Source organism: Cotesia typhae, unplaced genomic scaffold (assembly GCF_013202065.1).
Source record: "Cotesia typhae breed Kobodo isofemale line unplaced genomic scaffold, CoteBio_Ctyphae contig_22, whole genome shotgun sequence".
NCBI classification, from domain to species: domain Eukaryota; kingdom Metazoa; phylum Arthropoda; class Insecta; order Hymenoptera; family Braconidae; genus Cotesia; species Cotesia typhae.
Window position 1 is genome coordinate 530,353 of NW_027423728.1, and position 17,677 is coordinate 548,029.

The 17,677-nt window shown below is 29.2% G+C and overlaps 4 protein-coding genes across 7 annotated transcripts in view; 3 read left to right on the forward strand and 1 right to left on the reverse strand.

The window, feature by feature from the left end:
- Nucleotides 1-17,677, reverse strand: part of Nmdar2 (glutamate ionotropic receptor NMDA type subunit 2) — a 786,854-nt gene that overhangs the window by 214,918 nt on the left and 554,259 nt on the right. The gene's annotated exons all lie outside the window — the stretch shown is intronic.
- LOC141524209 (uncharacterized) lies at nucleotides 3,589-8,323 on the forward strand. Of its 3 annotated transcripts, none has more exons than XR_012478675.1 (8): nucleotides 3,589-3,713; nucleotides 3,803-4,021; nucleotides 4,114-4,503; nucleotides 4,579-4,709; nucleotides 4,839-5,046; nucleotides 6,977-7,129; nucleotides 7,280-7,673; nucleotides 8,209-8,323. XR_012478675.1 is itself a non-coding variant. In XM_074237935.1 (8 exons), exons 1-8 carry the CDS (start codon nucleotides 3,606-3,608, stop codon nucleotides 7,640-7,642), a joined length of 1,497 nt encoding a protein of 498 aa, XP_074094036.1. In that variant the 5' UTR covers nucleotides 3,589-3,605; the 3' UTR covers nucleotides 7,643-7,657. The 3 variants fall into 3 exon arrangements, 2 of the variants coding, with proteins under 2 accessions (XP_074094036.1, XP_074094037.1); XM_074237935.1 differs by lacking the exon at nucleotides 8,209-8,323 and having other exon boundaries at nucleotides 7,280-7,453; nucleotides 7,529-7,657; XM_074237936.1 differs by lacking the exon at nucleotides 8,209-8,323 and having other exon boundaries at nucleotides 7,280-7,453; nucleotides 7,583-7,657.
- Nucleotides 5,276-6,359, forward strand: LOC141524021 (uncharacterized). The gene is made up of 3 exons (XM_074237665.1): nucleotides 5,276-5,501; nucleotides 6,005-6,166; nucleotides 6,270-6,359. The coding sequence occupies exons 1-3, from the start codon at nucleotides 5,276-5,278 to the stop codon at nucleotides 6,275-6,277; spliced, it is 396 nt and encodes a 131-aa protein (XP_074093766.1). The 3' UTR covers nucleotides 6,278-6,359.
- Nucleotides 8,331-10,664, forward strand: LOC141524211 (uncharacterized). The gene is made up of 2 exons (XM_074237937.1): nucleotides 8,331-8,465; nucleotides 9,652-10,664. The coding sequence occupies exons 1-2, from the start codon at nucleotides 8,433-8,435 to the stop codon at nucleotides 10,609-10,611; spliced, it is 993 nt and encodes a 330-aa protein (XP_074094038.1). The 5' UTR covers nucleotides 8,331-8,432; the 3' UTR covers nucleotides 10,612-10,664.

A 17,677-nucleotide genomic window follows, 5' to 3' on the forward strand; every position in this document is an offset into this window, starting at 1 on the left:
TCTGAATGAGTTTACATTTAAGAACACTAAATTAAGAACTTTTAAAGACATCTTTTTTAAGACATCAATTTTTTGACATCTTCAAGCATTCTTTTTTTTTACTTCTTATTGTATTCAAAATTAGGACTACTTTATAAATTCATAAAAAAGACTCCAGTTTTATGAATACATTATGTATTTATTTTGTAAACTTCTTACAGATGTCATTAAATACGAATATTTTATCTTTCTCTGCGCTATGATTGGGATTACTGTCCGCTTGTCTCTAATCAGCTGTAAGATCAAGTGCAAAAAACTTATTGTTATTGTGTTTACAGAATGCAAATCAATTAATTTTGAATAAAGATTATCAACTGAAAATTGAAACGGTTCTATTTTGAAATTGGTGAAATTCGATTTCATTATTTAATTCAAAACATTAGGTAATATTCTTTATTTTTAATATAATACAATTTTATCTAAATATTGGTGCTTCTGTTTTTAAGAGACTCTAGAGAAGTTTTTATTAGTGTAAAAATTAAAAATGTCACAAAATTATGAACGTTTTAAACAATTTTTATGAGTTCTTAACAATAATAGCTTAGTTCCACAAAGATTATCGTTCGATTTTCAATTTTGAGAAGCCATAAAAGCTAGGTTATTCATAAAATTTAATGGACAACATAAATTAATATTTTCTTAAGTAATTTTCGAAGCAGCATTTAAAACTTTTATAGAATATGATAGTAAGTACTTAAGCTTTCATAATTTCACTAATTTTTAAAATTTTCAACATTATTTAACTCACATGCTCCTTGTTTAAACAATATACTATAGTTACTATCACTAGACTCTCCTAAATACAACAATAAATGTAAAGTTGAAAGCGACAAAAAAATTTACGGTTCGTTTGTTAATTATTCTATTTGTTAAAATAGGAAATGATGCTCCCACGCAAGCCTTTTGGCGAGTTATCAAAAAGTCAAAAAAATCGAAGATTGAAAAGAAATATTAATGAATTATTGCTACCAGATATTTCTTCTCCAATCCAACTAAGTAGTGTCTCTAATGTCATAACAAATTGCAAGCAAGATACTGTTGATGATATTTCCTCTCCAATTCAAACGAGTACTGATTTCAATATCATTACAAGTTCTAAGCCAGATATTGTTCATGATACGAACATAAATAACTCCATTGTGCTGACGAATGACGTAGGATTCGATGATAATATTATTTTTGATAATTATGACAATAATTTAGATCAGCTTAATTCTATTGAGACTTGTTCAGCTGTAAAAGATAAAAACATTGAGATTCTACAGAATGAAATTGCTGAAGTGGATAAAAAAGTAGATTTAAAATGTCAAATAGCTCAATGGCAATGCCAATATAACATTAGTCAAGCGGCAACTGGATCTCTTCTCAAAACACTTACTAATGTTACGTCGATTGAAGAGCTAAAAAAATCTACCTACAGATTCTCGTACCTTATTATGTACCCCCGAACAACTGTCATTCGCTCTGTGTCACCTGGTGAATATTTTCATTACGGCTTAAAACAAGGACTAATTGATCAATTAAAATCTATTGGTATAGATAAATTTACTTCAAATTTATCAATAAATGTTCATATTGACGGATTACCTATTTCTAAAAGTTCAAAACGACAATTATATCCCATATTAGCTGAAATTTTTCCAAAAGTTGCTTCACCTTTTGTCATCGGGGTTTATCATGGGCTTAACAAACCCGACGATTGTAATGATTTTCTGAAAGACTTTATAAATGAATATAAAATCCTTTATTCAGAAGGTTTTGAATATAATCATCGTCGTTTCTTTGTAAAAATTAGAGCTGTTATTTGTGATTCGCCAGCTCGTTCGTATGTGACATATACAAAAGGTCATACTGGCTACTACGGCTGTAGTAAATGTGTGCAGGAGGGTGATTATAAAGATCACCGTATGAGATTTCTTCAAATAGATGCACCGGTACGAACAGATGATAATTTTATTGATCGCCTGAATGAAGATCACCATCTTGGAAAATCTAAATTTGAAGAAACTGAAATTGGAATGGTTTCTCAATTTCCTGTCGAGTATATGCATTTGATTTGCCTTGGAGTAGAGAAGAAAATTTTAAAAGCATGGATTAGTGGATTTCGTTTAGATAACAACAAATTAATTAAATTAAGTCACAAGCAAACAACAAAAATCTCTGACCTACTACTTTCATTAAAAAGTTGGATACCGTCCGAATTTGTTCGAAAAACTCGAGGGCTTGATGAAGTAGATCGCTGGAAAGCAACTGAGTTTAGATTATTCTTATTATATGTGGGTCCAATAGCTTTAAAATCTGTTATTCCGGCAAAATATTTGTTTCATTTCAATAGTTTACAATGCGCAATTAGAATTTTATGTGATGAAACAGATTGTATAAGAAACAATAAGTGTGCAAAAGATTTATTGAATTATTTTGTTACTAAATGTGTACAGTTGTATGGAGAGAATTTCGTGATATACAATGTACATAATCTGATCCATTTGCCGGAAGATGTATTAAAATTTGGTCATTTAGACACATTTAGTGCTTTTTCATTCGAAAGTTACTTGGGCTTTTTGAAAAACTTATTAAAAAAACACGATAAACCTCTACAGCAACTACACAAACGAATTGAAGAACGAGTGAAGTGTAATTATAAACAAAATATAAAACAAAGCTTAAACAAACCTGAAATATCGTCATTCAATAAAAAAAAGTTCCAAAAAAGTGGAATTTCTTCATATGATAAAATCAATTATGGAAATTTTACTCTCTCCACGTGCCAGAAGTGCGATTCATTTTGTTATTTGATAAATAACGATGTTGTTCGTATAAATAATATTTATGTACAAAATAATTCAACTATGTTGAAAGGACAAACGTTAATTAACCCTAAAAGTGTAGAAAATTACCCTATTGATTCAAAATTGATTAATATAGTGACTGGGAATGAATGGTCTGTTGAAAAAATTATGATGTAAGTGATGTCTCGCAAAAAGCAGTTTGTATTCCCTGTGATGATTTATTTTATTTTTTTCCATTAATTCATTCATCAAATTGAATATTAGTCATAAAAGAGCAAATAAAAAACATTTTAATTATTTTATGTATTATTTGTAAATGAATAACAACTTATTTTAAGTAAAATTTAAAATCATTTAATTATATAATGTATATTATTTTAGCTCTCATTTAATTTCAATTTTCGCTCCCTACTACTGACACGCCATCTAATCTTCTTATTCTGAACCTACATCTACGTACATACATGGTACACACATACATGTTTCCAGTTATCAGATGTGTACAAATAATTGCGTCTTTCAGAATTCAAGCGTCTTACACGGAGCTTAGATAGAAGGAGAACGATCGGCATAGGCCGTTGTATGCTATGAATTGTCCGCTGAAAAAGTGGCATAATTTCAGTGTCTATTTTTACCACCAGGACGGCAGTAATATCGTTGCGATCCCCTGACGTCACAAAATATTTTTATATAGCTGTATGAAAATATACACATCAAGTAAATTTATTTATTGAAAAATTGAGTATTATTAAAATTACTGAAAAAGAGTGATTAAAAATGGTTAAAGTTTGTGCGGTAAATAATTGTGTGAGTGGTAGGAAAGCGGAGAGAAATAAAAGAAAACAATTAAAGAAACGTCAAACGGCATTATTCAAAGTTCCAAAAGTATGTGACATAACCTTATTAGATAATATATATATGTAAATATAAGAAGTCAATCAAGTAATAATATCTCTTATTATTTAATAATTTAGTGTCCTAGAAAATTCCAAGAATGGCAATCAGCATTGTCACAAACACTTACTGGAAATAGTTTTATTTGTGAACTCCATTTCAAAGATAAAGACGTTATTAAAGAAGACAAAATCAACTTGCCTGATGGGAGTGTTTATAGATCACCTAGGATCAAATGTGATTTAGCATTGGGTGCTGTCCCAAAATCAACAAATATTTTGGCGGGTGAAAGTAAAGAGGTAAGAATAGAGTCATTATAATAATAATAATAATACCAGTAAAAAATAATTATAGTTTAACGAGGAAATAAAAAATAAAAAATTAACTTCAGATACATCAAAATGCTGAAAAAAATAAATTTGTACAAAATGAAAACAGTGAAGAGACGATTACTGATGAATCTTTGAATTGTGATCGTATGGGAAACGAATTTGTACCTGAACAACAAATTCTAATTGATACTTCTGATGTTCACAATAATGTAGATGATATAGTTGAAGATCAAACCTCCACAAATGGTTTTAATATTGATCCCGATGAAAACTCAAGCACGTTTTCTTTAAAGATAATTATAAATATGTTGAAAGATAAAGCCCTGCCATTTAATTGGAGTCGGTCCAGGACATTCGACGATGATACAAATATAATTCTGTTTCATATCGATAGTGTTTTAATGAAAGTGAAATTGAAAATTGTGATTAGTACCGATTTTACTATCATGGTAAGAAAAATTACATTTAGTTATAGCAAGATTTTAGATATTGTATGTCCTACTAATGAACGCATTTCTTTACAGATCACTGTTGTAGAAACAGGAATTTCTGTAATCTATGAACATCCAATATCATCTGTGACTGATTTTTGGAGTTTATTAAGGACAATTGGGAAATCACAATTTTGCAGTGGCTCTGGATTTCTTCAAAAAAAGTATTTAAGTTCATTTCATTTGTTCACAGTTATAAACGAAATAAATTTGCACGTTAATTTTATTTGTATATAAATGTACGTAATTGACATAATTACCATTATTATAATATTTATCTTTTTGGAAAATAGATGTTCGGATAAATGCTACGGAATTTTAGATCCACATGAAGAATATAAACGTTATAAAATAGAAAGGAGATGTTTAAATTGCCGAAATTTGCGTAAAAAATTATTAAATTCTAAAAGGAAAAATAATTGTGACAAAAATAAACGCTACATGACAATGAAACGTAAACTACAATCGAAATCAAAACGACTTCATCGCTTGCAAAGGAAGGTAATAAAATCAAATAATGACTCTGAACTAATACCTAAAAATATTTCGGTGAATGTTTTTCGCTTCTTTTCTTAACTTTATTTGTTGTTGCACAAATTTTAATTTAAATTATACTCATTACTGTAAATGTGTAAAAATGTTAGTTTCTTAGTATTATAATATTTTTAAAACAATTTTATAATTGTATTACTACACAGAATGTTGAATTAAGAAATGAGATAGAAGGGTTATGAGGCCAGTGCGCTATGGTCAAAGAACAAATATTAGAAGAAGAAATATCTCATTTACCGGAAGCTCAAAAGAAGCTGTTCGTGCTTGCTTTCAAGCAGCCAAAGTTAAAAACAAAAAACAGCGACGTTACACTATTGAATGGGTGTATGAGTGTTTGATGGTACTAATAAAAGGCCCTGCTGTATATGAAAAACTTCGTACTCGCCAAATCTTACCTTTGCCGTGTAAAGATACACTAAATAAGTATATAAGCAAGTTAGATAGTGCTTTTGGTTTCCCTAAGGCAATATTTGATACCTTACGATTAAAAGCTTCCCGTATGCCTGAATGTAACAGAAGGGGTATACATCATTTCATTCATATAACTACAAACTTTTCTTTTACTAACGCTTTTTATAGTAGGTATTAACAAACGAAAGCTTAATATTCCGTATAAGTATATACTTCTGAAGGGAAATATTTTAGAATATATTTCAGAAAGAACAATTTTAATTTGAAGAATATTTATCTGCAAGTACTAAAATATGGAAAATTAACAATATTTTATATTTTTAATTTTTTGCATCTTTCCCATTATTATCCTAGATTGTAATATAAATATCATTGATAACCATACAGCTACTGTTCTGAACGCAATTGAATTAACATGGGCGTAGTTTTTCGCTTTCTTCGTGGGTTTCGGATCGTAATTATATCTGTAAATATATATTTTATACATTTCTTTTAGGTACTCTGTTATTAGATGAAATTGCATTAAGTGAGGCGGTTAAATTGAACACTAAAAGTATGGAGTTTAATGGGTTCGTCAATCTTGGTGAATACACTCCAGATAGTTTAATTAATGAAAGAGCGGATCATGCACTAGTATTCATGTTTCAACCGTTTCAAGGTCAGTGGGTGCAGGTGTTAGGATACTTTTTAAGCAAGACAGCAGTTACTAAGGAAGTTCTGCATAAATTGATTATTGATTGTGTCATTCAATTGGAGAACAGTGGGCTGAACGTTGATGTTATAACTTCAGACGGTGCTCAATGGAATCGTGGAGTTTGGAAAATTTTTGGGATCGAGGACCAAAAATTTAGTTGCACACCCGTATGATACTTCTAGACGATTGTGGTTCATGTCTGACTTCCCACACCTGCTTAAATGCTTTCGAACCAAAATTATGGAGGGGTCAAGTTTCTGGGTAAATTGTATTATACACATATATACTATCTTCTATTTTATATATAATTCCAGTTTAGCGATGTTTTCCGGAATAAACTTCAAATGCACCAAACAGATAAAAATTTATTGTTTTATCTGTATTTTATTTCAATTGCAGAAACTTGATAGTCTATACTTATCAGAATTTAAATAATTCGAGAGACGCAGGTAGATATATGTTGGCCCGATGTACCGATTCCATTTCTTGCTTAAAGTTAAAAAATCTCTTGACTGAATAAAATAATTTATACAGCAAAAAGATTTTGTAAAAAGAAGGAAATTTCTTCAGTTGAAAACTTCACTTGACAAAAGAAAATTATCTTCAGACAAATAAATTTTTGCTTAGAATTCGGAAGACTTCAGTCTTTCAAACATTTTCTTGACTGAAATAAATTTTTTTTCCCGTGTACAGCTTTATTTCTTGTTAGGATTATTTTAATTCATTCAACTTTTATACAGCAGTGTAAATAAAAATTTTATTTTTTTACTCAAGACGCCTGATGGAATGGTGAGGAAAAGCCACTGGGAAGCTTTACTGAAATACGAAAACCATTTGAAAGCTAATTTGAAGGTTGCTTATAAATTAACACCTGAGCATTTAAATCCAGAGGGTTATCAGAAAATGAACGTCCGCTTAGCTGAAGAGGTATTTAATATATTTCATAAAATGCTTTCAATTATTTCATACAGCTCGATTGCTTGAAACAGTACTTAGTTCATTGTTTATTTGTAACTTGAAAATTTTCTTTTTAATTTTATATTTAATTTTTTTAACTGTACATTTTACTTTTTTCAGCTTTTCTCAAAATCCGTAAGAGTTGCAATGCTAACGTTCAAGAATAATTGTTACGATTTGAATGATTGTGAGGCTACAGTAAAATTTATGGAAAGAGTTGATAATCTCATTAAAGCGATGAGTTCTCGAACCCCTGTTAACGCTTTACGTCCTGAAGAATGTCCTATGCAGAAGGTATCAAAATTATAATGAATAAAAATCGATTTTAAATTTTCAGTACAATCACAATCAAATACGAATTTGAAATAGGATCAGCATACCAGCGAACCTGAGATTTCTGCGAATCATCAAATTTTTTTTCAGCTGAATCAATTAATCAATCAATGGATCAATCAATTAATCAATCAATCAATCGATCTATAAATTAATGGCTTTTTTCGTAATTAGATTCAAAGTAAGTAATAGAAACTGGAAGAACTTAAAGAAGGCGATGTTCATATAAATTTGCAACACTCTCTAAAAATGTTATTGTTGAATACTATTATATATTTATTGCGTAAGACAAAACAGAAACGTGCTACGCACGCAATAAATTAACCAAATGTAATCAGTCAGTTCCCTCCGACGGATTACATTACTTTCATTATTATAACCGCATGCTTCTATTCAGTTTCATTGATTGTTAGTCGCAAAAATCTTTTTATCTTGCAATCATACCACAGTCTGTCTTTTTCAATACATTTCTTTCTTATTATTATCATACAAAGAATCGTAAGCCAAGATAAAGAAATTCTAGAACTAAGAAAATTTTATGGGTTTAAGTAAATTTTTTCGCTTAACAATTTTTCTTCTGAGCTGTAACTAATGAATGTCTTCAAAAAAATGTTCTGGAGTCTAGTTTTTCTTCTTGTTTCGAGTAAACCTTTCTTGTGTGCCTTCTTATCCCATGTTTTTTAACAGTTATTAGATAAACTATTTTCATATTATAGGTAATCACGGACTTTGATGTATATTTGAGGGATTGGGAAGCAAAAGCCTGTGAAGAAAAGCAGAAGTATAGAAAAATAAGAAGCAATCGACTGATAACACTGAAATTCTGGAAGATTTTAATTTTGCAATTACCACAAGTACTTTAACAGGATTGAAGATAACATTGGGAGGAACGCTTGAACTGATAAATTTCTTACATGAGGAATGTCATTTTGATTATTTAATGACAGCTCGCTTAAATCAAGATAAGTTAGAAGTAAGTAAAATAAAAATATTCGCTACGTTTACTTCATTTAATTGCCATTTAGTGATCGGTCTGAATTTCCCGGTGTCTCCTTTGGGAAGTAGGTAAACTTGGTGCTCTGTCCAGGACTCAGGATAATTCTGTTATTCGATGAGGTATTTAAAGTAGCCGAGAATTTGCAATGTTATAGTTTCAGGTAGACGCTTCATTATGTCGTCACCGATTTGATTGAGATTAGGCCTGGTCCCTGATTTGCTCCGCAAAATAGCTGAGTTTCATTCTGTTTGAGAGATCGTGAAGTTTTCCGATGGGGTTCTGCGGTGGTATCAGAGTCTTATCTAATGAATCGTTGTGCTATGGAGTCATAACATTTTATTTGGCTCTTTTGGCAATCAGCTTTTATAAAGTTTCGTTTTTTCAGGTCGACTGTGCGTTCTTGGTTTGGTCGAACATACGAGGACGTCAATCTTCGGTTCTTGAAGGCTTTAAATTTCCTTCAAATCATGATTAAGGGTGCATTTTCGTTGAGAGTGGTTGTGTATTCTTGCCAAGTTTTTTGCAAAAGTTTATATCGTGGTACATTTTTTTTGTGCTATTGTATGTTCTGCATCTTCCATTGGTTCAATGTTACTTGGTTCAGTATTAGGTTTTTTAACTTGTTTGGAGTTAATGCTTTTTTGGCTGCCTGTGTCGTGTATTTTATTCCGTTTGTCATCGTTGTTGTTTGTTGTATTGCTGCTTTGATTATTTTTATCTACTTAGTTGGAGTTGTCGTTGGTCCACCCAGTGTGAAACTCCTTCAAACGATTCGAAGGTTCCAGAACCAATTTGGTACACTGATCTGGAGTATCTTTCTTTGATTATTTCTAGCATTTTTCGCAGATTCCGATGTTGTTCAGTGTGTCAAGAAGTTTCTCTCAGCATTAACTATAATTAAGCATTAAGTTCATTTTGTAGAACATCAAAATTACATAAAAATTACGATTTTAAATAAATTATCGTTCATAGTAACGATTGTTAATTATTAATACGATCATTTGCGGATATTTATTAGGATTGACGATTTAAAACATTATTATCAAAAACTTACATTTTATATTATACTCAGTGTCAAAAATTTCATAACTTCTGAATATTTATTATTTAAAATATTTGAAATTTTTATTTACATCTTTTTTCATTGTATTATTATTTACAGCAATTCTTTGGCATTGTCAGGAGCGCTTGCGGGTGTAACGAACATCCCGATCCAATCCTATTTGGTCAAGTTTTTAGGCTACTTTGCTCATATTCATTGGTTACTCCACTTAAAGGATCAAACGTTACTGCTGTAGAATTGTTACAATCTTTAATGGAAACTAAAGAGTCATTGCTAATAACCAAAGATAAGAAATTGAAGTGGTTGGAAAAAATTGATACAATTATTGAAGATGGATTTTGTGAAGAGGATAGTAATATAAATCTAAATGTAAGTGTTGCTGAACGACCTTTCGAAAATTTGGTGGATGAAAGCAGTGAAGAAGAACCTGATCATCCAGAGTTGAACGGTGATATTACAAATTCGAGTTCTAGTGGTGATCATTTACGAGAAGATTTCAATAATACGAACGTAAGCGTAGCTGAACAACCGTTCGAAACTTTATTGGATGAAAGCAGTGAAGAAGAACTTGATCACCGGGATCCACATTTACATCATGATTACGATGTCCCACACACAAGTACATATGTTAAAGCATATATTGCTGGCTATGTCACCAGGAAAATGCAACGTTTCTCCCGGTGCTTTGATTGCTTAAGTAGTCTGGAGTCTGATGAATTTTCAGATCGTAATACAGTCATTGATGCGATGGGTGATTCTTGTAAACGTCCCAGTGAAAATTTATATAAATTAATTGAACGCCTAGAAAATATCGTATTACAAGTTGTTGGGACGAAAACTGTTAAAATGAATACGATGAGTCAAATCTTGGATAAAATAGCCGAAGAAAAATTACTTCCATATGTAGGCTGCGAAGAACATCGATTAAGCTTAATGAAGAAATTATTAAATTATTTTATTACTATAAGAGGACATTTTTTAGCTAATTCAATAAATCGTAATTATACAAATAGAAAAAGTAAGAGCAAGAAGCTCAGAAAAATTTCGAAATTAATATAAAAACAATTTTCATTAGTTGCATTTGTCCGTCAAAATTATTATTTTTAAATATGTAAATAAATAAATTGTTATTTTTTTTATAAGGTGATATTTTCATAAGAATTTAACCTTCCTGCAATTTCCTGCTTTATTCCCGTTCTATATAATTAGTAACACAATAATACAGTTTTCATTTTTTGAAAAATCTTATTCTAATATCGTCATTTTTATAGTACTAACGCAATTAAAATTAATTTTCCGTATATTTTTTAATATATAATCAAATTTTTATATTAAAATTTTCGTCACCGTATAATTTACTTCATCCAATTATTTTCTTAATTATGTATTGATCTATTTTTCGTGAAATTTTCAATTTTTTATTTGCATAAAATAAATAAAACCTTCGTTTCATAAATAATCACCCGCTAAATTTAAATTGGGGATCGCTGCGATTGCAGCGCACTCTGCAATAAAACTTTATTTTCTCAATATTCTGTAGACATTTTTATACATGACGATCGTTCTCCTTTTATCTAAGCTCCGTGCGTCTTACGAAATTACAAAAAATAATAAAAAATAACGGTAAATTCAAAACATTTCAGTAAAAAATAAGTTTATTTTTAAACGTTAATAAAAAATTAATAAAAATTCATTTGATTCTAATATACATCCTATATTTTAAATGACTTTCATAAACTGAAGAAAATTTAACCTTACTTTTCACTTAATTTATATTAAATTGATTTGTTTAGATGTACTTTGTTGCTTTTTCTGATAATTGGTGTTCGACTGTACCAGAAAATTGGTTACAAAAAGAAGAAAATAAACTGCAATGGCCTCCTAAAACTGAAAATGCTACGAATGCATGCAAGAAAAAATGATGCCTAAGAGTAATTGGCGCTATATAAAGTACACAAAGCTGTTAGGACCCTACGGTAAGTTCATATTTATTTTGATAATATAAAATTTAATTTGACAATTTACATTAACAAATATGAGATATTTAAAACCATACACACAAGAATACCAATTCCCAAAACCACATTTTATTTATGATCAATCAGAATCTAAAAATATTGTATCAAGTATTTATTTCCGTGTGTGTATGTTAACAAGATCCATTATTTTTGAAATTTTTTAATTGAATTTAATATTTATTTTTATTAGATACGTTTGAAATTGCTAGACAAGTAGAAATTGCCGCCATTTGTCAACAAGTGATGAGGCATCTTTTTTATCTATTCCGAAACAAAATGATGTCCGTGGGAAGCGTACGCGAAAACTACCAAAACGCTATCAAAATTCTGATAACGAGTCTTTCAATGAAAAAGAGAAAGGTATATTTTTAATTTGTCAATTATAAAAATTTTATGGCATTTTAATAATTTTGTTTCCTTAACAGAAACTGATAACTCAAATGATGATGACAGCATTTCGGAAAAAGATTTTAATTATAAATCGAGAGGTTCTGAAGATGAAGAAGATATTTTATTAGATACTCAGCCTTTAGATTACGGCAATTTTTTTGATGATGTCGAAGAAAGTCCCACAAAAACAAGAGAAAGAGATAAGAAAATAACTATTCGTAACATTGAAATTATTCGTAAGTATAAAATATATTTAATTGATACAGCCGTAAAAATTATGTTTCGTAAGTTTATTTTATATTTTGCTTCTACAGCTGAATTCGTTACTCCTAATGAAGGTGATAAAAATCTGAAATTAATTAATCGATCAAAGTGTGAAGATGCGAAAAAAGTTAATAGAAGCAATGACGATAATTATGATAATATGGAAATAAATAATAATAACGATAACAATAGTAACAATGACGAAAATAAAAAAAGGGAATTAATTCTAACAGTGGGCCAATTAGTAACACGTCGCATACCATCGTCAATAAAAATGCTTTTATTTCAACTCAGAAAACTAATGGTGAAAAAACAATGATAAAACTAACGAAATAAGTGTTGAAGAACCTGCTTGTCAGAACTGTTGCAGTAAGTACAATTCACTTCTAATATTATTTTAATTAATAGGTAGCACAAATTTTCGTTTACTCGAAATTATTATCAAAAATTTTTATCGATTTAAATTTCATAAAACTCATTTAATACTTATCAATGCATAAGAAAAATTCTTGGATTAAAAATAAATATAAATCTTTGTTTACTGTTAACAGTTGCATGTAGATCACAGAGACAGCAGATACTACGAAAATTAGACAGTATCCTTATGCAATTACAATCTCATAACATTGTTCAAAATAAGTCTTCAATTGGTACCGTCAGTGCTCTACCTGGATTCACTATTAAAACTTTAATAGCTTTGCAAGAACTTAACCAGAAGTTGCTCGAAAATGAAGAAGCACGCGCGCAATTTGTAAAAATTTTTGACTCAATACGGTTGATTAATATATATGTCAATCTTTTTCCTCTTTACAATGACTAATTTTTTTAATATTTTTGATTTTTATACATCAACCATATTTCCGTAATTCATGAAAATTAATCGTTTTCCAATTTATTTATTGTTGTATCATTTTTTTTAAGACTAATCTTATTCAACTTAGACGAGTGCCTGACGGAAAAAAACATGTACGAGATATCTTATCATATATTTTAGATGATGAGTGAAGTCGCAAGTTATCTTGGAGCGGCCAGAAAAAACTATAGCCGTTAAAGACATGACTTTCACGAAACTCTTAACCGGTAATAAAATTTCTTTTTGAATTCTGCCAGATCCTAAAAATTTTTATTTAGTTCAACATTTTATATAAAATGAACTTTTTTTATTTTCGAATCTTAACAAATTGTGGATTAAGATAGTACTGCCAATACTACAACTCTCGAATGTCAATATAAAATCTTGTTTTTTTTTTAATGGCTCTTTGTAATTCGTAAAAATTTTATAAACACTATCACGTTATAACATATTTCTACTACCACCAAATTAAAAAAATAAATTTAAATAATTACTAGTTCTGACAGTACTATTTTAAAGTCAAGATTTTTTATGTGTTCATTAAAACTATGCATTTCAACTCATAATTATTTGACTATAAATATTAATATGATTAATTGTTTGATTCTAGGTGCAATTACTAATTTAAATCCTCAATGTACCTTGTCAGATTTGAATGGACAAATCAAAACATGGCTTCAGCATGCTAGTGATCGAATCAAATATGTTAAAGTTAAACATCAGGCAAAAAATTAACATTTAATTAAAATACTTATTTATGTTCTATAATTTTACTAAATTTTCATTTCTTATGTTTTTTGATTTATCTAAAAATATTTTAATTTAATTTACTAAGCCAAGTGATAAAAAATTAATATAATATTAGTAAGCAGAAATAATACGTTATGTAAACTACATTTGTGACAATATAAAAAATATCTTTGTTTCAATAAATAATATTGATTTAAAACTAAAAAAATTTTTGATACCTATAATTCAAAATTATTAATCCCAAATATGAAATCCTAACGAAGTCATATTAAAGTCTTCTTCTATATGAGTTCTTGACGACTACATCTATGAGATCTCAAAAAAATGAGGCGCTCAGGAAGTCATTTTCATTGAACAAGAATAGAATTCTTAATTTGTTCTTATTTCTGAAGTCAGAAAAAAGTATTCCCCATGAGCTTTTGCGTAAGAAGTCTGAACTTGCTCATAAAGTGGCGCATTCGACGTCTTGATAAGTTCGTAAAGTGTTCTTTTGGATATGAATTCTGACGTCTAAATCGTAAATGAGAACTCTTTCGGTATTCTTCCAGAAGTCAATTTGCTATCTGGGATGTGTGATTGACACATGGGTCTCTCACACTCATGACAATACGAACGTACTTTCTTGTCTGCTTTTCTAGGGCAAATTATACATCTAACGGGTTTATTTATGTTCTTATTGAAAGTTTTTGAAACCGATTTTATCGATAAAAAATCAGCAGCTTCATTCCTCAATTCTCTTGGTAGATACTGACATGTAGATCGCTCCTTTATTTGATCAGAAACAAGATCCAAACCAAGTCGTTTTAAAAATTCCGATCGAGATAGATTATTATTAATGCGCTGATGATAAAAGGAAAAACTGTTCAGACAGGCTACATCAATTAAATAAAACCACAGTTTTAATATCAATTTTCTTGTCCGTCCCATTAAAGAATAAATGTTTACAATTTTTTCGGTAGTGACTTCAGTAACATCATGAATATCAACTTTTTGTATATTTTCTAACTCAATAACATCTGAAACCAATGGTTTACAGCTGTCATCTAATACTACGTTCATTTCTTTACTTACAACGGTAAGTAAATAACTGATTGCATCCTCATGTATAGTACAATTGTCATTAGAATCATCAAAAAATTTTTTATTATAAAATTCAAGTTCAGAAATATAGCAAGAATTTGTATCCATTGCATAATATATGACTACACCTACAGATGAATTTTGTTTACTGTGCATTTCCTTTAAATCATTCGTCAATATTATTCGACTTATAGCGATAGATTTTCCGCACTTATAATTCTGTTGACAATTTTTTCGGAACACTTCAATGATTCCTTGATTTTTATTAGAATCATCAATTTGTTTTTTAGTTTACTTTCACTGGAATTTGAGATCTGTACACAGCGTAGTAAAAATTTGAATCTAGTGAAATTCATGCTTAACCTGAATACTTCAACTCCAAGTCCGCCTTTTTCCAATAGAGCATCAATTTTCATACGACATTGTAGTAATCCTGCCAGTATAATCAGACCAATAAAAACTTTAATTTCATTGACATTTGTGTCTTGACAATCTCGACTCCTGGAATAATTCTTACGAATTTTAGCGATTTTCGAGTTTGTGAAAATTACCATTAACGTTAATATTCTTTCATCCATAAATAAAGAGAAACAGTCTGTAATACTTTTTATAGTTTTTACTGTTAAATTTTGACTTCTTATTCCCGTGTCAGCTAGTTCACTATTACCACTATTTGTCTCATTTAATTCATTTTTATTGCGAGATGACGTTTGAAAAGCATCATTAGCTCCGTTATTCAAAGATTTAAGACGAACATTATTACGAAAATTATCTAAAAATTCTTCCGTATCTCCATCATAACCCTCACTATCGGACTCACTCCAATTGTGATTAAACGCTGCGTCGTCAAAAATAATTTTTTCAACTCCTCTTTCTCTAACATTTTCGCAGCCTAGTAAATAAAAAAATTTTTAATGTTTTTTTTTTTTTTCATGGTTCAAAATAGCATTTTTCTTTCGGATAGGTGATACTTACCATGGTTGGATTTTTTCGTGGGTTAAAATCTTCAATAATAATAAAAACTTTGATAAACAGCAAGACTAACTAAATATCACTTAAGTATTATTGATTAGAATTATTATTAGTTTTTTATTTGTTATTAAAAGTGCTGCATTCTCATGAGATCAAGTGTCTGAATTATTATAAATAAATATACATTTACTGGATGACGAAGAACTTCCACCAAATTAAGGTAGATGTCACTGAGTAAGACTGATAAAATTTCAATGAAACACAAAACCGCGCCAACTTCAAATGAAAACATTTGAAAATTGGAAAGACAAAAATTATTCTATTGACTTATAAATTAGATACTTTGCATACCATTTCAGTTCAGCGAAAAATTACTATGGGCACATCGTAATAGCGGACCAGACATTTAGCCTTCTCCCTTTCACTATATTACATTTTAAAATTTACTGTAGCTCTACTAATTTTTACGATGTTGGATTGTAATAAGTGGTAAAACTCAAGTAAATTTTAAAATATAATACAGTAAAAGAGAAGAAGCTAAAAGTCTAGTCCGGAATCACAATATGCTCATAGAAATTTTTCGTACAATTTTCTTTCCGTGTACTATGTTTTGTTTTCGTAATCATTTGTTTCCGCTATCTCACAAACGAATCAACCGATTTTAACAGAATCGGCAAAAATCGACACAATTACTTAATTAAGTTAAAAACTGATTAGTTACTGAATGCAATTGATAAATCCGATTAAAAATTGTTCAAAAAAATTTGACTTTTTAAAAATATTTTAGTTTTTACCTATGAAAATTTTATTTCTAATTAATTAGAAATACTACAGATAGGTTCATGTATGTTAAACGTAAAGTTTGGGCATGGTTTGATAATTCAAAAATAGTTAGGAAACAGAACTGATAGTTTGAGGACAGGCTCAAAGAATACACTTATGTAATAATTAGTTTTAGTACTGATACTTCAAGACCGCCGTCAAACTTCCAGAAATCTTAATCGTAAAAAATTCAAACCATCTTTTTTTTTTATTTTCTTAACAATGTTTGCAGTTAAAAAACTGTTACTATTAAATTTTTTAATATTTTCATTGCAAAATAATCTAAAATTTTTACAATGAAAGAAAAAGATTTAAATTTACCAATTTCTATAATTTTTTTGCATCGATTATTTAATCAATCTATGATGTGATAGTTGGAAAAATTATAGCATGTAGTAAAAGATTATTTCCGAAAACATATCATTGAGATATTCAAAATATCTTATATGTTATGTGACAATAACAATATTCACAGTTAGATGTGAATGAGTCATCAAAGTAATGGATACATTGAAGAGTTTTCCTTGAAATATACATCCAAAATAAAGGAATTGCTACTTCATATCATCGAAACAGCACGCTTTATATAATAATTTTATGCTTAGATTTTTCATTTAATTTGCCTGATCACTTTAATTCTTGTAGACTTAACATACACTCTTAATAACAATAGCATATAACCTAATACTCGTCTTTTAAAATCCATCTCAACATTTAAATTTACCAAAAATTGCGAATACGCACTCTGTGACTTATCAAAAATTACAATAGAGATCATCAATCAACGATATCTAATTCAAACTGAGAAGTTTAAATTACCCCAAATTATGTCATATTTTTTGTTTGAATCTTTTATTCCCTTAAATTACAATTATCGATAAGTTAAAGTTTGCAGTCAAAATACTAAATATCTTTTCAAAACATACAATATTTACGATGTATAAACTTGGTCTTCTGGTTATGTTAAAATCTTCAT